The sequence below is a fragment of the Cyanistes caeruleus genome, chromosome Z, assembly GCF_971803275.1.
Source record: "Cyanistes caeruleus chromosome Z, bCyaCae1.hap1.1, whole genome shotgun sequence".
Lineage (NCBI taxonomy): Eukaryota > Metazoa > Chordata > Aves > Passeriformes > Paridae > Cyanistes > Cyanistes caeruleus.
This window is the reverse complement of record NC_141732.1, coordinates 74,223,546-74,245,949: the sequence shown is the minus strand read 5'-3', so window position 1 is coordinate 74,245,949 and position 22,404 is coordinate 74,223,546. Positions and strand designations below refer to the sequence as shown.

Sequence of the window (22,404 nt, the reverse complement as noted above, 5' to 3'; positions counted from 1 at the left end):
CACAGGTTTTCCAGGCACATTTTAGAGCTAAGCTGTTCTTTGAGAATGGTCCCTGCTTTTCACACCCTCCCTGGTCTCCTCCTCTTGGTCTCTGAGTCACATGAGGAAAAGCTGATTTCAAGGTGAAGTAAGGGTTTTTCTCTCCTTGAGCCCAGGCTAAAGGTGGTGTAGTTAAAGCTGTGTGCCTCCTGGCCTGCATTATGACTTAGTAGGTGTTTCTCAGCACACACAGGCAGAATCCCTACTCATGCACAACACATCCAAGACCCCAGGAAATGCAGCTGGTATTTTTGAAAGAATTGGCCAGTTTTACAGTGCAAACTGCTGGCTCTGGTGATGTCAGTGGAATTTTGCCACCAACTGCAGCAAAGCCAAAATTTTACCCATTCTATTATAATGTGGATCTCAAATCCCACAGCAGAAGTGCTCTGGGGCATGTTCAGATGAAGGAATGAATTTTTTCTACGTTATTCTGGACCATGGTCTGCTCCTGGGCAGAATTTTCTCAATTTTAACAGACACCTAAGGGGGTTAGTGTTTGTTTAACACTTTCAGACTGTTTCATATCTAGCTTATTATGCCAATAACTCTGTATTGTGTGGAAATGGATGGCAGCAAGGACTGGAAAAATGATAGTTTCTCAGTGAGAAGACTACAGAAGAGGCAGACGGGAGATGGGGGGAAGCTGGAAAAGCTTGGCATGGAATAGGGGAGCCTGATTATGGGCCACTGAGGTTCAAAAGTAATTTGGCTAAGCAGATGACCGGGTGCCTAATTAGTTAATTATCCTACCATACCACTATCCCCCCCCATTTGGAAGAAACCCTGTTACCATCCTCATGACCTTTAGGAAATGCACAAGATGCAAAGGATCAGCTGTTCCTTCATGACAGTCCTTTTAGCAAATTAGTGGGGAAAATTGTGCTTAGCAAATATTCATTAGGGCTTCATTTTCCATTAATCCAAAAGGAAATGTGGAGAGCCTGTGACTTCAATCATGCTGAGGCCCAGGAATTTTAATGAGCTTTAAATGGGCATCTGCCAGAATTCTGACTTCACCGTACTTCTCTTGCCAGCCGGGGGGATGAGTAATGGGTAATAAAAGGTGGGAGCATCTAGGCGAACTCCTCTCCCTAACAGGAAAGGCAAAGTTGTAATTTGCTGTGTTATGACACTGTAATTATGCCCTGATGAAGAAAACGAGAGTATTAAAAAACCCTTTCCTTCCCCACACCATGCCCCAGATGTAAAAAGGGGAAAGTTGACTGAGCCAGGTCACAAGGTTGTAGGCACATGGGCTAGGGGGAAGGAGGAAACCCTCCTTCTGTCTGGCCTCTAACCCTTTTGGCAAAGAGCACAAAATGTAGCCCCTTCATCTCGACCCCTCTGAGTCAAGCAGAGCTGGAGTTACCTGTCGAGGTCAGTGCAGAGCTGGGCAGCAGCTGGAAGTACCTTTAGAAATAAAATGATAAAAAAACAACCCCTGTCTCATCAAACTATACAGTTTTCTTCTATCAAACACTGCAAAGGTTTTGAATGCTTAATTTTTTGAACAAAACACTTGGACACACCTTTTTGACTGTTGCTCAAGGATAGTATGTATAAAAATACAAGTCAGTTTGAAAACTTATATTCTAGGCTATTCAACAAGAGGCAAGTTTGCCCTCTTCTGCCCCAAAATACAACTTCAACAGAATATTTTTTGAGGGTCTCTACCTTAATTTCATATTCCAGCTAAAGACACCTCTCTGGATGTTTTCCAAAACACCCTCTGAAATTGGTAAGAGTACATGTTACAGGATTGAGGCAAAAAAAGCCAATCCCTCTTGTCTAGTAATTTGGATTTAAATCCACCTAAAATCTCTCCTGCAGAATGCTCTAGAATGGAGGACATGGCCTAACTGTCCAGATCTGGGGGAGTCTTCAGGCTGTGTCAAGCTGGGGGGATGAATGTAAAATTCTACAAAACAAGATGAGCCTGTGGGTTTGTGCATTTCTTTCTGTTTATTATCATCATTTGTGTGATGTTATTGGCATCACACAGATTCAAGAAGGATAATGAAACTTCTGCATGCAGACACTGGGAAAAGGCAAGGAATTGAGTGGGTCATCCAAAACTCTGCAGATTAAATAAGGTTATGAGGAACAAATAAAATTTATGAACCATATTCTTTCATTCTTTGTGTTGTTATTCCTCCATTCTGTTCTTTCCATGGCCACATGTGCTGGTGCATTCCTCTCTCTCTAGATTTTATCCTGGTGTCCTGGGAAAACTCTTGAAGTTATCAAAGCCTCTAGGTGACTTTTTGAGCTCCTGGTCTTCTACTTTGTCCATTCCTCTGAGAGTCTACAGGCTGCTTCCTAACGTGACAACTCACCAGTCAGAGAGAGAAGATGCTAAAGTAAATCTCTGCCATGTGCTTTCTGGTATCCTATTTCTCTTCATTCATGGGTCTTCTTTTTCTCTTGATAGGACCAGAGGGCTGTAACCTGTTTATCTACCATCTGCCCCAGGAGTTTGGGGATGCTGAGCTGATGCAGATGTTCCTGCCTTTCGGTAATGTCATCTCCTCGAAAGTGTTTGTGGATCGGGCGACAAACCAAAGTAAATGCTTTGGTGGGTAAAGATAACAAAACAATTAGATTCATCCAGGAAAGGGCTTTCTCTGAATACTTTACCTTTCAAACTGCTTTCTTTCTGCTTAAGCTTTATGATTTCTCTCAATTTACTTCTGTCAATACTTTCCCCCTTCCTTCTCTCTCTCCTGATTGTCTCATGCTCAGAGTTGTGTGTGCTGCTTAGAGGTCAAGGTTTGGCATCTCACCAGCAGCAGGATGCTGCAGACACTGTCAGGGTGAGAAAATACCTGACTTGTAAAGGGAGGTGGGGAGGGTGCAGCAAAGACTAAAGCACCTGGAGCAAAATGGAGGGGGCTGGGCATAGGTGGGATTATGAGATCAGCAGGGGGATCATGTTGCAGAAGGAGAATTTCTGTGTCTAAGGAAAAGGAGAAACAGCTCCTGGGGATGAAGGGAAGACAGAGCCATGGGGGCAGTTTTCCTGTAGCTCTGATGCATTAGACTGCAAGGGGGTAAGGGCTGAGCATCTGCTGAAAGCCTGGTCTTCTGGGGGGTGATGGCTGCTTAGTAGATCACATTGAGATGTGTTCTGACCTACTGGACCTGAGGCAGCACCCCAGCAGATACAGATGGGCCAAGGCAACCTGTGCCTCAGCTGACAGGCCGTGTTCAGGCCATGTTCATGGCTTTGAAATCTGCACCTGGCTCACACAGCTCTGGCCTCACTGCTGGCTCCACCCCACCAGTGGAGAGGAGAAAGAGAACAGCTTGGAGCTGCCTGTGAGCCCCAGGGTGGGACACCCTGAGCTGCACACACAATGGGGGGGCTCAGCCAGCCAACAGCCATGGGCTGATGTATGTATGGGATCTCACTGGGACACCTCCTTTTGCAAAGCTGGGGCTGTTAAAGGCTTTTGGCAGTGTGGCAGCATGGGGATCCTGCCACATTAGATTCCCATCACACCTGGTGGACAGGGGGTCTCCCACAACCATGTGCCCACCACTGGGATCTGTAATTTTTGATTCTCTGCCATCCTGCACCTCTTGCAGACCCTCCCTGGGAAGCACAACAGAACAAATTATTGCTTTTCTTTTCCTACTACTTGCAGCTAATCTGGATTCTGTCCCTCAGGCAAACTTCCAGAGTTAAGACCCATTGGAGTTTTCATTCGATTTTAAAACCACTCTCAGTCTCCACACTATGCTTTCTTTCCATGCTGCCTTCCCCTTTCCCCTCCTGAACAGCCCACCTCCCAAATCTCTTACCTCATTCCTTGCCACCCATGGTGCATGTCAGAAAGTACTTCAAGAATTTTGTGCCCTTTCTCTATGCACAGTTTCTCCTGTCCATCCACAGACGGTCTGAACAGGCTATTTTCCCTTTTGTTTGAAGGAGCCCTGACCCCTGATGAGAGGGACACAGCCCTCCCAGTCACGAGGAGTCACTGAGTTGCTGAGCTCTCCAGCAGTACAGGAATGAAGGACAAAGAGCCTGGTGTGCAGAGGCAGTTGGCAAATTCAAATTGGAACTCAAAACTATGAATTAGCCCCAATGAATCCAGAGCTTTATATATATATATATACACACATATATATATATATATATCTATCTCATAATGAGTTGACTCTGAAACTGATGCTTCAAGAGATCCACAGACTATAACTAAAGAAATGGAAATTTCACTTCTAAATTGCCATCGATGTTTAGAGGAATTCTGGGCCTGGCTCTCCACATTGTGAGAAGTAAATGGAGGTTCCTTCTGGACAGCTGTGGGCCTTATCCCCACACAGTTCAAAGGCTCATGGCTACAGAGCCCCATGAGGACACGACACACAACCCATTTGTGGGCAGGGATTTGGGGTTCCTTCCAAACTACTGTGAGATTGAGACTGAGAGTTAAGCAGGAACTGAGGGGTCTTAGCAGAAATTTTTCTTGAATTTTACTGGGAGAAGCTAAACATCAGCTTGTTGGATGAAGTGAACTCCAAAAATAACTGTGGGATATTGAAGGCTGAAATAGGGAGGTGCCCTTTGGAAGTGTTGACTCAAGCATGCAGACAAGCAAAACAAGGAATTAGAGATTTCTTAGGATCTTAGTTGTCTTATATCAATTATATCAATTTCTGAGACCCAAATACCCAGGTCCACTCACTCTGAGGTCCCAGGCTCAAGTCCCAGTTGTCTCTGGGCTTCAGCCAGTTTTCCATAGAGCTGGGTGCCTGCTGTGACTGCTGGTCTCAGAAAAATATGTTGACTATGCTTCTACATCCATCACCTCCAGAAGGATAGAAATAACAGAAGCACAGGTAGCTAACTATCACAGTTAGATTTCGCTGCTTTTCAAAACCTCCCACCCTCCTGACCTTCAGATTTAAAGCAATGTAAAAATGTAAATGGTATTAGAGGAAATCAGGCTTTTAATTTGTTTTGCTAAGTCTACTGAAACTGGTTGAGTTTTTTTTCTGTTGAGGAAATAAATTTAAATAAAAAAATAAATTACTTTTTCCTAAAGGAAAAGAAGGGATTTTATTAACTTTGAAAGTAAGAAAATTCCTTCTTTGCTGCTTAAACATTTCCCAAAACTCAACATGTAAGAACACAGCATTTGCATTCTATTTCACTTTTTTTTAGTGCAGCTAGAGCTCTCCAACTGCTAGCCTGGGGGGACAATTCTGTCTGGCCCCAGAAAGATATTCCACTATTATATGACCTTTTAAAATATATCTGCTAAGCAGATCCCAAATAAATTGCTGTAACAGAGTTTAGCCCCAGGTTGTCGAGAAATTGTCAAGAAGTCCTGCTTTAGACAAACTTTAAAAATTCTATGGAGAAAAATGTCACCATGTTTTTTTCCACAGAAACAGAAAAAACTTTATTTGATGCCTTTGTCTCACTATTGAACAATCTGTAAACAGCTGGCACAAGCTGAACAAGTCGGTACAGCAGCATGTCAAAATAGAATTGAGGAGGCCCACAAGGATGATCAGGGGGCTGGGTCACCATTCCTATGAAGATGGGCTGAGAGAATTTGGGTTGTTCAGCCTGGAGAAGGCTCCAGGAAAACCTTACAGCACCGTCCAGTATTTAAAGTGGCTGCAGGATAGCTGGGATGGGCTTTTTACAAAATCATGTACAGATAGGACAAGGGGGAATGGCTTTAAAGTGAAAGAGGGGAGATAATTAAGAACAAATTTTTGAGTGTGAGGGTGGTGAGGTTCTGAGACAGGCTGGCCAGAGAAGTTGTGGATGTCCCATCCCTGGAAGTGTCCAGTGTCAGGTTGAATGAAGCTGGGAGAAACCTGGACTAGGTTGGCCACCTATAATGGTGGAAGGTGTCCCTGCACAGGGCAAGGGTGGCTGGAACTTGATGAACTCAAAGGTGCCTTGAAGCCCAAACCATTTTATGATTTATTTTTTTTTTTTCTTTGTTATTTGGCTCTGAATTTTTGCCTACATTTAGAACACAAATTCATCTCTTTTTGCCACTGTTGTCAGGATACTGTTGGGGCAGCCACAGGAGTGTTTGGAAGAAAATGAGATCAGGATCAAACCTTTCTTCTGGTTTCTGGAGTCCATGAGCCTGCAGAAAACCACTAAGCACCTGTACATGCTAGAGAAACCATTGTGTGGTCAGCAAGTCTTTGCTGTTCCCAATTTAGAGGCCACAGCCTCCTGGCTGACAAGGAGCAGTGAGGAATGCCAGCTACAGTAAACACCAATACCAGATATAAATTGTGAAAGTTCAGAGTATGTCTGTTGTTTTCCCTAGCAGGACTGCCTGCTCTACCGTGTAAGACTGCCTAAGAAACAGCCCTGACTTCTCACTGAAAAATGTCATTTAGTCTGTGAGGCTTCTTTGCCTGACTTCTTCTGCCACACACATCCAGGCTAGACCCAAATCCCTCATTTTCCCTCACAATTTTTCAAACCTCTGGCTTTTTTTTCTCCCATCCTGTCCTAATGCAGCTGTAACACAACCAAATGCAGACCATCCTTGACCTTCCCATTCACCAACACCCTGTGTATCCCCATGACCTGAGCCTCCACCACTGACCATATCTGCATCCCCTTGGCCTCTCCTCAGGCACTGCCCTGTCCCCATTCTTGTATTCAGACTTAGTGATTTCGCCTTCACAGCTCTTCACCATTCTGCCCTTCTCTCTCCTCTCTCACTGGTTCTCCACCCAATGCCCAGCTGACCCCTGTAGCCTCTGCTCACACACCCCTTTTGCAGCCAGCATGTTTCTCCAGCTGGGCCATGCTGTCAATTCCCACTGAAATGGCAGGGCCACAGCAGGACTCATCTCACTCAGAGAAAAATTACACTTAGTTGGACACTCCCTGAAGACAGTGACTCCCATTCTCAGAGTGGGCTGGTCTAGGAAGACTTGCATGGAGGTAAAGTGTGCCACAGCCTGAATGTCAACATCTGTGGGAACCCTTGTGTCTGTGCAAGGCAGGATTTGCACTGGGTGTCTCACATTCCCACTACATGCGTGCGAGTTATTCCGTGTGTAGGTGTGCTAAATGTCAGAGGACGTGGATTACATCTTTGTGCTGGTCTCAATGGTTCTGGTGATAATTCCCCTCTCAGTTATGTAGATAGTTTAAATGTGAACAGTTTGTGTACAAAGCTAAAAGAGAACTGCAGTAAAACAACGCTATTAAGGCTGCTAAGGCAAGTAGGCAATGTGAGAAGGGCAACTTTTCACCCTGCCCACACATGGCTAACTCTACCTCTGTCACAGGGTAACACTACAACACAGCCCAGGAACACTCACTGGTGTCCCATAAAACACATTTAAAGAAAGCACTTGAAGACATTAAGTTAGTGAAATACAGAGACAGACATACTGTAGAAAAATGTTGTAACAGAGAAGAGAGTGAGCAAGACAGGTTTGGACACTATTAATTAGGAAGACATGTCAGAAATTAGAGAAAGGAGAACATGGATGGAGAAGCAGAGGTCAAATGGTTATCCCAAAGTGTCAGATAAGATGCAGATAAATTAAAGCTGGAGGAATTGCTTTACTGGAACACTTGGTTTGCTCCAGTCACCTCTCTCTGGGAGCAAAAACACCTGCATCTGCCAACTTTTTGAACACCTTTGAGCAGCAGACACTGTCAGGCCAATTCTGCTCCATGTCCCTGCTTTGCCCCCTCCATGTCTCCTTGGCATGTGCCTGTTCTTCACACCACTGGTGTAGCAGCTTCAGTTTCTCCCCATGGGACAGTGACTCCAGAAGGCTGTAAACAACCTGTCTTATTTCCAGAGATACTGTGGTTTCCCTCCACTCAATTTGACATACCCTGACACCCCAGGTATAAGCTACCACAAGTGCTATATGTTTTTCTCCTTTTCCTCACATTCCAGATGCACTTTCACATTGGCAAAATGTCCCACCCCTTTTTTGAAATGTCCCACATTAAACAAAACAAGGAGTATTCTAGATTACAAACTTCAAGGGCTCCTTAGGAGCATAGGTTTATATGTCCTACAGGAAATATCTTGTTTGACTCCTAGTACAACATGAACATTGAGTTTCATTCCAGATTCCTGCAGGGAGTGAATTTGAAAGTTGTTAATGGGCCACCTCATTTGGAAAAACATCCAGTCTTCTCTGAAGATGCCAAAATAGAGAAAACAGCGTCATTTGATGAGGGTCATAATAGTTAATTAAGTTTGCTGTTAAATAATCCTATTCCCTACTAAACTCCTCCTAGCTTATGAAAAGAAACTGGGGAGACAAAGGAGAGAGATTAAAAGTGAGAAAAGCAGTGAGGAATGAGAACTGAACACAGGAGGGGGTGAAGCTCGGGAGAAGGGCTGAGGGATGGGTAGAGCTTGTATCCTGTTATTAAAAACATGCTGTGGCAGTTAAATGCTGCAGTGTGGTGACAAAAAAGGTGGAGTGGGAGATGCAAGGCAGCAGGCAGGTCATGATGATCTACAGAGTTTCAATCTGGAAGCTGAAATAGAAAGAAGAAAGATGTGTCAGGAGAATAGGACACTGGCAAAGCTGTACAGGGCCCTGGGACCAGGGGCATCACTTATTAGGTCTAAAGTGCATTGGCAGCACTCCACAAGACATAGGAGTGGAACAAGGGACCCTGAGGTACATTAGGAAAATATTGTTCAACACCTGCTGACAATGTGCCTCCAATATGCCCTGCCAGATATGGCAGTTTCTCATTTAATAAAAAAAAAATATTTTAAAAAAAAGGCAACTACTCTCCTTGGGTTCATCCAGGGAAATGAGCAGGTACAGAAATAAGGTGTTTTAAAGGAAAGAAATTCCAGATCACCATAGGGGTGATCATGGGTCAACCTAGCTGTTGGGCTTGGGTTCCCCTTTTTGGAGCAGTACACTGACTCTTTTGCACATGTCCTTAAGATTCATGGATGAGGATAGTTATTTATCAGATCAAAGGTTTTTTAGGGGTTTCTTTTCTGATTCCTCTTTCAGCAAACAGAAAATTCTCACAAAATAGATGCATTATTAGAAAGGACTTGAGGCATGCACCTGTTTGATGCTGTTATCCGTACTATGATTAAGCTTTATTTTCTTTTTTTTCTTTTTACTATGAACCTGATTTCAAATTTCCTAAGGAAATTTGCACCTGATTTTTTCTCCCTGTAGCCTTAGAATTGGGCTCTGTCCTTTATTTTACATGATCTAGTGACAATACATTTTGTTTCAGGGCCTTGGAAAATCTGTTTGTCATTCCCATATGGCTACAGCCTACAAAGCTCAAAGAGCAATGGAAGAAGCCACTCATTTGAGTGCCAGAGTTGAGACAGAACAGATTTTCCAGGCACATCAAGCATGTCTGACCCCTGGTATGTCTCAGTTCAGACCAGAACTGGTTTGTTGTGTCTCTGGCACAGCCAGAGAGCCAAGGAGGGATTCATAAGGTATCTCCAGCTCAGCTTAATCCAAGGGGACGAGGACACCCCCAGAGAGATGCTTCGAGCTCTCAGAGAAGGGGAAGGAGACATAGAAGTTTAATATTTGCTTGAGTATTCCAAAGCAGCCAGGCTCTGAGGTTTCAGGTCTGCAGACTGAGGATGGAACTCTTCCAGCTGATAAGGAAAGAGTTGTGTGAGTAAGAAAGAGAAAGAGCTGTTCATCAAACTCGCTGTACAGCACCTCCAGCCATTGCAGTTGGTAGGGGGAGGCTTTAGGGGGAGGAGGAGGAGCGAGAGAAGTATTAGGGCTGTGAGCCACTATTCATTTACAAACTATAATTAATTTGATGTTTAGATTAATTTCTGATGCACTCTCAAAGGTGCACTGAAAGCATTTTTCCTTTATTATAATGTTGATTGCTTATTGGGGAGATAAATCTAACTGTCAGTTATGCACTGACTTACCAAAACTTTCAGACCAAGCAAGCATGTATGCATAGGGAACAGCTGTTTGCAGCTCTCCAGTTAAAGGGACAGCTCTGCCTTTTCCCAATAACTCACATTAAAGAAAATCTATACATTGTACACAGGGACTTCTGCTTTCTTTTGTAGCTCAAGAATTTATTAGACAAGAATATGTTAGCAGAATCTATCTTCTATTTATCTGGGTGTCCATGTGTCTATCACTATTCTATCCATCTCTCCCCACAAGCGATAAAGTCTGCCCAGATTTTTTTTTTTTTTTTTAAAGTTATGAGCATGTGTGTATATGCCTACTCACAAGCACACTTACCCTATAATTTTAAATGTTCCTTCTCCTGGGATAATTAGATGGAGGAACTTATTGCTGGTTCATTGTGGCTACTCCTTTATTAACATTCAAAAGGGAAAAGGACACTATCTGACTAATAGAAATAACCAGAGTTAAGAGTTAACACCAGAGGAGGAGTTTTAGTGCCACTTTTATTCCAGTCAGAAGTTTCTGTTCAGAAGCCACAATAATGACCCCTCCAATGGGCAGGCCCGTTTTTGAACTCAAAATGATGGATTTGCAGAGTGCAGACTCAACACATCCTACTCTTGTGGGACTGCAGACCTGCTAGAGCATTTTGTCTACCCATGGTATCTGGGTTTATTTTTTGTTCTCCCAAGATCTCTGTTGCAAGGAAAATTCAAGCTGCAGAATGGATGAGTGTCAGTCCATGCAGCCATCCATCCCCCCATACACCTATCTTCAACATCTTTAAAGCCACCCATTGTGACTCATCCACTGCACAGGTCTGTTCTTCACCATCTTGAAATCTGTTGCCTAGTTAGTTGCTGAGCAGCTCTTCAATAGATCCTCACATCCTCATGCTTGGCCCTAAGCCTTCTTTTACACAATGTTCAAACTCTGCCATGAATATGAATTTATTTTATTTCCTCATCTGTTTTACTAAGACCCTTCCCAGCAAAGCATTTGAGAGGTTCACAGAGCTAAGTAAACGGCATTTTGCTGGTGCTCATGGTGTCCTCATTTCAACAAGGGGATGATGAGGCAGGGAAATACCCAAAACAATTTATTGATATTTGATTCCTAATCTGAGTTTCCACAAGCCTGATCAGTCTGTTTGCCTGCTTTGTCCAACAATTTAGCATAATGCAGAGCATGCTATGTTTTTGTCTGCTTCAGATGCAGGTACAGGCAGCAGCCTTTCTGACAGTGAAATCTCAGGTCATGCACCTAGAGAAGAGGAAAACCCAATAAATCCTCATCTTCATTGAAAACTAAAGAGGCTTGACACATCTGCGAAAAACACTCTGCCACAATTTTACATATATTTTTAACATGTGTGTGCTATTATCTCAATTTGGGTGGTCCATGACAATTAAGCCACAGCTGGAACTTGCTTGGGCATGGCTCAGTAAGGACAAGGGACAGGAACACCCACTTTTGAGAGACTTTAGTGACATAGATTCAATCTGTGGTGTACCATTGGCACTCAGAACCTGCTCTATATTATTTAATAGTGAAAAAACAGCCTAGAGGTCTTACTAAAGGAATTCTGTGATATACAATATACTTAGCATAACTGGGATGGCATGGCAGAAATAGGGACAAATTCCAGTTTTCCAAGGCAACATCTGGTTGTGCAACCACAGAACCATCATTTCCCTGCCATATTTACTATCTAAATTCCAACACTTACAATAACAAGTCTGATACATTGCCATTTTCCTTGCCCTGTTATGTTATTCATTCTCGACAGTAATTAAAACAAGCCATGAAAGAGAAGCCATGAAAGAGAAAAATACAGAAATGTGTGGTTAGAAGCAATGTCTTTATGCATATACAAAGCAATACAGAATTAAAATTTTATAGGTAACATAATTTCTTGCATTTCTAAATTGAGTACTTAATTTTGCAACCTTATCGTTGTTTCAATTTATGGTTGCGTGTGATATCTTCCCTTTTCAAGTAAGTAAAACTAAATCAAAAAATCCCCAGATAAGATTAGCATCTTCAAATAGTATATATTGATGGATTCAAAAGCTGTCATCAGGGTAACAACTTGCAGATCCCCATAAAAACAGGTGTATCATTCATAACCATTTCTGGTTTCATGTATATCAGATCCCCAAAACCAATTCGGCATCAGCTGTGCTCTCTCCAGTGTTGATCTGTCATATCACACATATATAACTATTTATATAATATATATAAGATATGCATAGGTATTTACATTATACATGTACTACATCTACTACATACATTTATTCAATAACAAACATAAAAACTTGTAGACACAAGTTATTGACAGCAATGAAAATTGTTGAACAACTGTTTGAATTTTAGCAACCTACTCCAATGCTTGCTGGCCTTCAAGGTTAAGAGCTTTACCTTGTATTCATTCTGAATTTCTGCTGTTTCAATTTATGTTCCCTGTCTCTCATTCTCCCACCATGCATCCCTATGAATCATCTCAAGGGAAGGGACACACAAATATCACAGAGTCCAACCTCCTGCTCCTGCCAGAACTTCACAGAATTCATATGGTTAAGAGCATCGTCTAGATGGTCCATGAACTCCGACAGGAAACAGATTTTCGTCCTTTTGGACAACATGACCTAAAAAATCTGATTGTCTTCTGACCATTTAAAGGTGAAATTACATGATTCTTCTAAAGATAGGTCTCTACAGACCCTTTAAATTCTTCCCTAGAAGGGTCTTCAGAAATCATAAAGCCTTTACCCAGGTCTTTGTGAATCTTCTGACACAGCTGAACAGGTTTCAGAAGGATTATTGTTTTGCAAGATTTTTTTTTTCAATTCTAATGAGAGAATTTTTGCTTCTGGGTTTTTGAATTTAATGCAAAAGACACTTTTTTTTTTGGTGGGGTTAGGGTTAGGGTATAACTGTTTACTTTCTCCTCTTGCTACCCAGATAGCTCAGTGCCAGTTCACAACCTCCTGGTCTAGATATTGAGAGATTTTCTCTTTTCCCTTCCTTTCCCAATGACTCACTGCATATGAGGAGGTTTGTTTTCCTGTTGAGTTCACTTTCAGTTTGGTTAGCTGCTTTTCACACAGTCGCCTCCATAGAGAGTAAAATATTCCTTCACAAATCATGGCCAAAAACTCTTCACCACCACTTCTGGCTTCTGAACACAAACTTCCAGACTACTGCACAGAAGAAGCTTCAGGTCTTTCTGTCTCTGTTGGGCTGTCCCCATGGTTTGTACCCATAATGAGGTATCACGTGTTCAGCAACCAGCAGGGAAGGGGTGGGTAGTTGTACATCTAAGTAATGGCCAGCAAGAGCAAAATGAGAAGATTCTGTTCATTGCTGTCCTAAAAACTGATATATTTCAGAGGCTCCCTAGGACATGAGAGAACTGCTAAAATTTAGTGACTAGTACAGTTCACAGCACAATTTACTGTCAAGATTTCCTGGTTTGTTTGGATGATTTGGCTTATGGTTTTTGGATTCTTTTTCTTGATTAGTCAGGGAAGGAATTTCCTCACCTTACCCACTATGAAATATTTTCAAGAAGAAGGTCACTTTTTATGATGCCTGTCTCTTATAGGAAGGATGGCTGGTGATTGCAGCAGTTGCCTTGTTCATACATGGCTTCTTTATCAAAAAGTCACAAATGAAGCAGGATCCAAAAGAGAATTGGAGAACAAAGAAAATAGATTTAGATGAGAAATGTATTGTGACAAGGCTGGTGGGAGCTTCAATAATTATTTTCATCTGGTTTATATTGGAAACTTCAGGAAAACAAATGTAAAAATAGCCTTCATTTTGATTCAGTAACAATCTCAGTGCATCCTTAACTGAACATCTGCATCTCTTAGAACTTGTGTAAAACCTCCATTATACTCATCCTTTATTTCCAGTTTCACACTGGAGAAGAACGTGTATCCTCAAAAGTTCACCTGCTTTTTCAACCATGTGCTTTCCCCCATAAACCTTACACTGGCACATGATGACATCAGATGTTCTCAAGGAAGGCTCAGAAAACAAGTCAAGAATTCCATCCATTTCTGAGAGCATTTAGGAAATAGCTTCAGTCATACTCATTGTTCAAAAAGAGGACAAATACTATTTACTCATCTATGGGTGATACATCACTGGCTGTTTGTTCCTTGTAAGGAAGATCATCATCATCACCTGGGCTGGAACATTATGTTTCTTATAGAAAAACCACAGTGCTTTTTGTCCACAGCAGACATGTATGTATAATGGTCCAGCATCTGACTCATGGGCTCCAAAAAATGGCTGAAGCCTCAATCCTTCACTTCTTCCATAAATCCATTGGATGGCTTCAGCTCATAAGAATGGGTAGAATCACAGTCCCTAGCATCAGACAAGCAATTGCTCATCCTTTAGAAAACCTGTTTACAGGAAAAAGAGATGTTTCAACCTGTACTCCACTCTTAAGATGAGAGATCTGTTGTGGTTTTCTATTTGAAATATTTACTCCCTTTTATCTTCTCAAAAAAATTAGTCCTGATCATGTGCCCAGATGTATATATGAGCCAAACCTTTGGATCACAGAATCACAGAATTGCTGGGGTGCTTAAGAGGATTTAATTCCAGTCCCCTGCCATGGGCAGGGACACCTTCCATTAGACCAGGTTGCTCCCAGCTCCGTCCAACCTAACCTTCAACTTCCAGGTATATGGCATCCACAGCTTCTCTGGACAACCTGTGCCAGAGTCTCATTCCTCTCACAGTAAAGAATTTCCTTCATATATATAATCTAAATTTCCCTTCTTTGAGTTTGAACTCTCATATCAGATCTGACCATCAGTAGTTTAAATTGTCAAAATTCTAGTCTAATCTAGAGTCGTCTTACCCTTGTGCTTTCAACATGAGTCATGACAACAGTTATCCTATGAAAAACAATCAAACACCATACAGATTATGAAAGAGAAGACTCTTAGGTGGAGTTTTCTTGGTCTTATTGGCCATAATCAGGGTCAGCATCTATAGCCCTCTGCTTTCAGAGAAGACACTGCTTCTTCTAACTGGATATTTCTCCATCTGGAGGCCATCCAACAGACAATGCACAAAAAACAAGGACCAGCTTCTCTGCACACTCCAGTTCACACTATTGCAATGTGGAGAGGTAGTTTCATGCACAGGAGGACAGGAAGGCAACATAAGGAAGATACTTGTGTATTTCAAGCTACCTTCTGCACTGGGTGTTCTGACCTTTAGAGAAAGTTAATCATGCCATCTACTTTCACTCTTCATTTAATCTCCCCTTCCCATCTGTTCAGTTTCTCTCAGCTGGAAGCAAGATGAAGAACGAGTACCAGTCAGCCCTCTCAGTGGTCTGTAGCCCACGCTTTGGGGCCATTTATTATAAGGCATTAACATCAATTGTCACCTGTATCATGACTGTTGCCTCAATCCATCCCAGATTAGTAGGCAAGAACTGATTCTCTAAATATCTGAAATGGAAAATGAACCACAGACAGGCTGATATGCAGTACCAGAAGAGATCTGATCCTTTGGACTGAAGTCTGAAATAACATATGCCAGGTGCCTCAGCTCATGTGACAGGTTAAAACCTTCTGTTTGAGTCATAGCATCCCTTTTAGAAAATCTCTTAATCAAGGTTTCATGTGATAGGTGCTCCACCTCTATTGCTAAACAAGATGTTTTCCAAAATAGTTAATTACCTTCAGCATTTAAAATATGCAGACTTGGTGTCTTATTTCCATTTTAAATTTGACAAATTCTTGCTTCCAGCTAGAAGAAATCAGCAAAAATCTACTTTCCCCCCCTATTCTAAAAGAGCCCCATGTTTTAGTAGATATTATTTATAGGCTATGTTCAGAAGCATGTTTAAACTTCTCTTCAGTAAACTCTGGCCACTCTCATTACTCTTTCAGACCTAGAATTACTCTTCTACTTCTGAATAATTAGTAAAATTTATTTGTTTTGTAGAGCAATCACTAGAACTAAACGCAGAATTCCAGTAAGGACCTTCCCTGAGCCATACTAAGAGATAACACTACCTTGCTATTTTTAGAGGATATTCAGCAGAGGCTAACTTCATCCCAAAACTGTACTAAATCTTGGGACTTTGAGAATTTCAACACAGTCCAAAGAGCTCATATATTTGGCTGTTAATATGACACCCATCTTCTCCTTAAGAAGCACTGTTTTCTAATGAGGATTTCCTCTTTATAGGAGTGACCCACTTGCTTTTTCCAGCAGATACTTAATTTTGCATTTGATTTGATTGAAATTAACACCCTTTAACTGTGTCCAGCCTACACAGTGACCCAGGTCACTTACTTCTGTCATTACTTCACCACTGTTGTATGATTGGCCAATTTTACCAGTAATTACCTCAAATGTCTTCCAAGTAATGCCAGAGAATTAAATAGCACAGAGATTTCAGCACACCGCTGAAGGAGCCTACTAGAATCTATGCAATTTTGTTTGTCACAACTGATAAATTTTTTGGTGGTCTCATTTCTGGGCTGATTTCATTTTCTGTGAAGAAGTGCTGTCTGAAACACTGAAATAAATGTTTAAATACACTTTATGATAACTTATTTTATTCACCAAACTTGCAATTTCATGCAATCAGTTTCATTTGATAGGTGCAATACTCCATGAAACCATGGTGAATGATACTAATTGTGTACTTTAAATTCTTTGCCATATTATGTCATATCAAAATTTTCATAATTTTTCTGATGCTTATGGAAGTTTAACTAAGTTTACCAGGTCACCTAGTTTACACCCTTAAAATTTAATATTAGATTTTTTTTTTATTTTTTTTTTATTTTCCTGGAACATTTTGAAGGTTTTCTAATATTCCATAAATTTCTAAAATGAATATTAATGGTTCAGCAGATTTCTGAGCCAATTTCTTCAGATATTCTGAGTTTCCAATTATCTCATCCCACAGATGGGAAATATTTAATACTAGTTGTTTAGCACAGTCGTCAGTTACTGACTGTTCATACATTAAAAAAATAAATGGATGGATGGATGGATGGGATGGATAGCTGTGTAGACAGATCTCTCTTGGACATGATTAAACAGCAGTGGAAGGTTAAATAACCCAAAAAGTCATCCAACCCTATTAGACACTGGAAAACAGCTGAAGTGCTATGCCCTTGCTCTGCAGACACACTACTTTATTGAGTATTCCAGTACCCATAAATCACCTTACAATACAATACCTTCCAATGCACACATACATTATAGAGCTACTTACATACAGATTGTATCCTGAAATTCTTTACAGCACTAAAAAATTGCGAGGCAACAGCTAGTACATTGTGTAAAGAACACAGCAAGGTAAAGACCTTGCAAAGCAATTAAAGGAAAACCTCCATTCTCTAAGATAAGACTAATAAACACGGAGAAAAAGAAACTGAGCATCGTAGGAATTAAATAGACTGAGGTAGCAGGGAAGGCCTGAGTAGGTGGGCAGGTCCTGATGTGGGGTGAAGGACAGGAGCTACTGAACACCACCCTTCCCACAGGAAGACTGCTTTGATGTGAGCACCTTACTGCTGCCTTCACAGATAAAAATGCCTCCCTAGATCTTACCTTTCACTGGTAACAAAAGAAAGGAACCCATGAGCTGAGGGGACAGTTATATTCATAACCAATTGTATCAATAACTAATTCCTTAATTACTGACTCGGATTCTTAGAGTAAGGACAAGAGAGCAAGGTCTCTGGTCTAACCAATTACCAGTAGTTTCTGCAGGTCCCTCCATTTTAGTACTCTCAGACAGGTGGTGTGACTCCTGGGGATGTCCTGTGTAGGCCAGGAGTTGGACTCAATGATCTTTGTGGATCCCTTCCAGCTCAGGATATTCTATCATTCTGTGGTTCTAGTATGGCCACGCTCCCTTCTTACAGCCTGGGAGGAAGCACTTCAGACACAAGGAATCAAGAGGCTGGGACTTCCCCTTGCTAGTGCCCAGGCCATGCTCATGGCATTTCATCTCTTTCTCTCCCAGAGGCTGAGCAGCAGATCCTTGCTCTTCTTTTACTCTTATTTCCCTCTAGTAAAATGAACACGGGTTGAATGTCAAAAGAAAAAAGTTCAGATATGCTCTCCTTAGCTGGGGATTTTCATAAGTGAAGGAACAAGAAATACCAGGGAAGATACTTCATGGCAGTCAGACAAAACTAGTTCTGATGGCCAGAACTAGTAAAAAAAGTCTGTCCTAAAAAGAGCTAATAAGCAGCAATTTCTACTTGTTTCTGTTGCAACCTCTTGCAAAGTGTATCTCTGAGATGGCAGCAATTATCTGGAACACAGATAAAAATATTCTTAGTTTTAAGACAAGTTTAATATTCATTTCTTTGAGGTTCCCCTTTTCCTTTCCATTGCCTAAAGGAAACCTGCCCCCAGTTCAGCAGTCTGGATGAAAATCTTGCATCTGGACCTCATTCATGGTCTTGACTCCTGATTTAAGGGAAGTTCAGCATAGTGCCCATTCATTGGGCTCCATCCAGAGGAAAGCTTCTTCCCAAGAGAGACAACATGTTATTCCAACCTGGTAGCAGATCAAGAGGTTGTTTTGCACATTAGGCACTAATTCTCTTTGCTGGATGCAAAGCGAAACAGAAAACTCAGAAGGGCCCACTAAGGATCCATGGAAACATAACTGTGCTCATTCAGGACTGCTCTAAGTGCACAAACTAATTCATGGACATGCAGAGAAAGCACGGACCATAAACAAAAAGTTTACATTTACAAAACAGTCTTCAGATGTACTCTGACACAGATTGTGAATTCCCTTCTTTGTCATCCTGGCTGATTAAAACAGAAAAACAGCCCTTAGGTAATATCTGTTACATAAAGACACTGGTGATCATGTAATGAGAAAGGCACAAAGCTCCCTCCCCTCATCACACCACGAGAACATTCTCAGGAAGAAAGGGGGAGAAAATAAAGCAATTCCAAAATGGTATCCCAGTTTCTGCTTAATAGTTAATAGAGTCCTGTAGGAAAAGAGCAGGCCAGAAGTAGTGGGCTCCAACAACAGTACCTTTCCTGGAAGATGCTGTGGAGAATCAGAAAGATTAGGTGCCCTCTGCTGCTGTCCTAGCAGCTTTCACCATTCTCTGCCGCTTTTGATTAATCATTTATTAGCACAACGTTTTTACATAATCCCTGGGGGGGGAAAAAAAGGAAAAAAGAAAAAACCCACCAATATCACCCCCCTCCCCATAAAGTAGATTTATCACTAAATGCTGTCCTCCTACCAACTGTCTTCAGACCAGAACATATATTTCTCTGATTATTAATTAACTGATGCAAAGAAAGAGCTTCAAGCTTTTTAACCTCTCCCTTTCTCCTTTCGTCCTTCAAGCATGTAGATGACAATGCAGGGGTGGTGTTCAAAACACAAACAGCAACTGTAATGCTGCCATCACGTTTTGAGCCCATCCACTCAAATACCAAAGCCATTTAGGAACCGAGTATTTAAATTATTTTCCCAGTACATACATTGTGTTCCTACATTGTGTTCAAATCTGTCATAGTACCATGAGTCCTGCTGATGCATATGAGGAGAAAAAAAGATGGTTAACTGCATGTAACAACAAAAAAAAGTCAAATCTTCCAGTGGGTATTTGACCTGAGAAGAGAAAGGAATATGTTGTTGTTAGCCCAACATGCTTGCCTATCTGCCTATCCCTTATCCACTGTAAAGTCTCAAATCTCAGGATAAGCCATAGCTTTTCCTCTCTTTGGAGTTCATCCAAATACTTTCAACAATATGAAACACAGCTACACATAAATAACAGGAAAGGGGGAGACTTGAATGCACCAGCAACTTCTGAGCACATCAAGGCCCCTGAAAACTAAAGCAGTGAAATGAAGCTAGAGTAATTAGCTGCTCTGTCGCTAGAATACGATCACAAAGAAAATACACAGTTATTGGCATTTGACCGTCTATTTCCCCAGCTCTTGAATCCCAGTTCCTCTATCCTCAGCATCCAGCCAGAGGAGATTTTTATATTTCATCAGTGAATACCAGAACAGCTAAGGAGAAAAAAAATCTTGTCCAAATCTGTAGGCAACTAGTATCAGGATCAGAGTACAACTCCCAGCTTCATTATCTGGTCTAAATGAAATATAGTGAGCAAATGCACTTCTGATCTCTCTTATTAGTCCCATTTGTTAAAATGCTGTATTATTTACAGCTTCACACAGAATGAGGAAATGGGCTCAGAATTCCATCTCAAACGCAAAGTGATGATAAAAACTGGGATAGCTTTGTGAGCTTATCTCACAGCAAGGTTCTTGCAGAGGTACAACTATATTAGCACCCCAGTGCAAGGGCTTATCATCTCTCAAAGGTCTAGGCTTGGAAAAAGGAGAGAAATAATAATCTTTTGTCATAGTGGGCAGCAGTTAACATCACTTTGGGGAGTGACCCACCCAGGCACTAGACAGTTAACATTTTACCTTGTGGTACCACTCCTAACTATGGAACCAGATCCCACAGTGGAGGTTCCTTGATTTAAGCTGGGTGCCTGCCTTCACTGCAGCCAGCACTGCTCCCTGACCAGTGATTCATTTGAGTACAGCTTCGGGTGTCCTGATAAAAGTGAGAAATCCTGCCCTTCACTCTATGACTGCATTGGCTGGACCTCCACTGATTACTGTAGGGTCCTAAGGTGACTTGTTCACAAATGGATGAACGTGCAGGCACAATCTAGATGTGCACATGTAGTCAGTAGGGGGACATCCCAAAAGGACCTGTTGCAAGAGTAGAAATCGAAGTTCCCAGGCAAGGTATGATCTCTAAAGACATGTGTTAAGCAACCATCCAGCTGCAGCCAACTCAGCTTTGATGTTGGATTGCTGTGTGTATATCAGTAAATATACCTGGCACTTCTTCCTAGCACTGGGGACAGCTGGCACAAAATGGCCAACACCCAAATTATTTAATTCTCTCCAAAACATCATGGACACGTCCAAGTTAACCACTGAACACAGCTTGTCTCCTGTGCTAAAACTCAGACTTTGTTCAGGAATTGTTTGATGTTAAACACGAGTCATAAAAAACCTCAGCACTACAGATTATTAGCTTCCAGTTTCTCTGAACTTCCCTGGAATACTCTACTGTTTTAGATGTAACTAAATAAAACTAATATGTCTTGGCCAGGAATATCACCAAACCAGATGTGACTTTTAAAAATAAATGGGTTTCACTATATCTTATATTCAAGGATATGAGGTATATAGACAATATATTTAAGGTTTAAGCTCAAGTAAGGCATCCCTAAGGTAGTTTCCAGAAGTATTTTAAGTCTGAATGTGCTTGGGTGAAATCAAGAAATGTTTCGTTTATTCCTTTGATGAGAGTGAATCATAGGACTTTGTTGATAGATTATTTAAGTAGTCAAGTATAAACCAGTAACATCACCGGGCACGTACTGCCTAAAAAGTGATGGCAAGAGCAGATCCATCACTATTGAATAAAACCACAGCTCTAAATAAACAAAACTCTCCAGTTTTCTCCCTAGAAATTGATGATTGCTGTGGGGCTTGAGAGTACTTTTTCTCTGTTCATCTTCAGAGCTGCAGAGTTGGTACCTCCTCACCCAGGGAGTTGGCAGGAAAATTGTGTGGATAGCCAGTTTACCTGGAGCCTTGGCTTCAAGAGGGGAGGACAAAGAATGTTCTCTCGTTATTCCATAGACCTCCCTTTTTAAAACCCCATGTGCCAGACTCAGTAAACCTGTTGTCTCACTTTGAGAGTCTAAGACCATAGGTGCATGACCTGTCATGAAGTTACGTTATTAGCCAAGGTCAGGGAGCACAGTTTACAGCAGGAGTGAGAATCCTCTGCATGCACAGCTCTGTGCCTTGTTCAGATTCAATACACCCTATGTCACCTGTGGGACTCTCTTCCAAGGAGGAACTAGACCAGGGAGGAGGGGCTGCTGAATGGATCCACAGCACAGCCCAGGGCTCTAAGCCAGGCCTTAGCTGCTGTCAGGAGCAGGTGTATACCTGGCAGCAAATGTTCAGCATTAGCTTTTTAAGGGGCTTGCAAAAACCTATCTCTTCATTTCAGCCTGTCTGTTGAGCAACACCAGGCTCCTAGGATTGATTTGTGCTGCCAGAGCCTTGCAGGGGTGGGTAAACAGATGGCTTTGTCTGGAGAGAAGGCTGGTCCAGGCTAGTCTCACCCAAGGTTTGTGCTCAGAAATGTTGTTGGCACACAGGGACGTTCCTGGCAAAAGTAGCAGAGGCGATGCTTGTACAATGTGATGGCCCCCTGCCTCACTAATACCTCAGATCCATGGTCGCTCCAGCTACAGCCATATACAGTCTGGGAAAATGAGGCCTTTTTTTGGGATGTAGAATAGTGAAAAAACCACCAAAATTTAAAATAGTGAAAAAGGAAAAAAGAAACCAACA

The 22,404-nt window shown here is 41.8% G+C and overlaps 1 protein-coding gene and 2 long non-coding RNA genes across 19 annotated transcripts in view; 2 read left to right on the top strand and 1 right to left on the bottom strand.

Annotated features, from left to right (window-relative positions):
- LOC111941050 (uncharacterized) overlaps positions 1–2,819 on the bottom strand; it is a 29,450-nt gene extending 26,631 nt beyond the window's left edge. Inside the window, exons 1-3 of one of the 2 annotated variants that reach the window (XR_002869826.1) lie at positions 2,680–2,819; positions 1,412–1,452; positions 1,015–1,133 (exon numbers count right to left, since the gene is read on the bottom strand). This is a non-coding gene — a long non-coding RNA (uncharacterized LOC111941050). Of the gene's footprint in view, positions 1–1,014; positions 1,134–1,411; positions 1,453–2,679 lie in introns of those variants that run through there. The other variant, XR_015280198.1, reaches the window with a different exon arrangement.
- Positions 1–22,404, top strand: part of CELF4 (CUGBP Elav-like family member 4) — a 709,508-nt gene that overhangs the window by 647,340 nt on the left and 39,764 nt on the right. For 11 of the 16 annotated variants that reach the window (XR_002869810.2, XM_023944018.2, XM_086867310.1 and 8 more), the window contains one exon: positions 2,474–2,617. Coding sequence is in view for 15 of the 16 variants with exons in the window: in XM_023944018.2 (XP_023799786.1) it covers positions 2,474–2,617 (144 nt within the window). In the remaining variant the exon portion in view is untranslated. The remainder of the gene's footprint in view (positions 1–2,473; positions 2,618–22,404) is intronic. The other 5 variants (XM_023944019.2, XM_086867318.1, XM_086867317.1 and 2 more) reach the window with 1 other exon arrangement.
- On the top strand, positions 3,010–6,326 carry LOC147648594 (uncharacterized). The gene is made up of 3 exons (XR_015280462.1): positions 3,010–3,092; positions 3,974–4,424; positions 6,077–6,326. It is a non-coding gene; the product is annotated as an uncharacterized LOC147648594 (long non-coding RNA).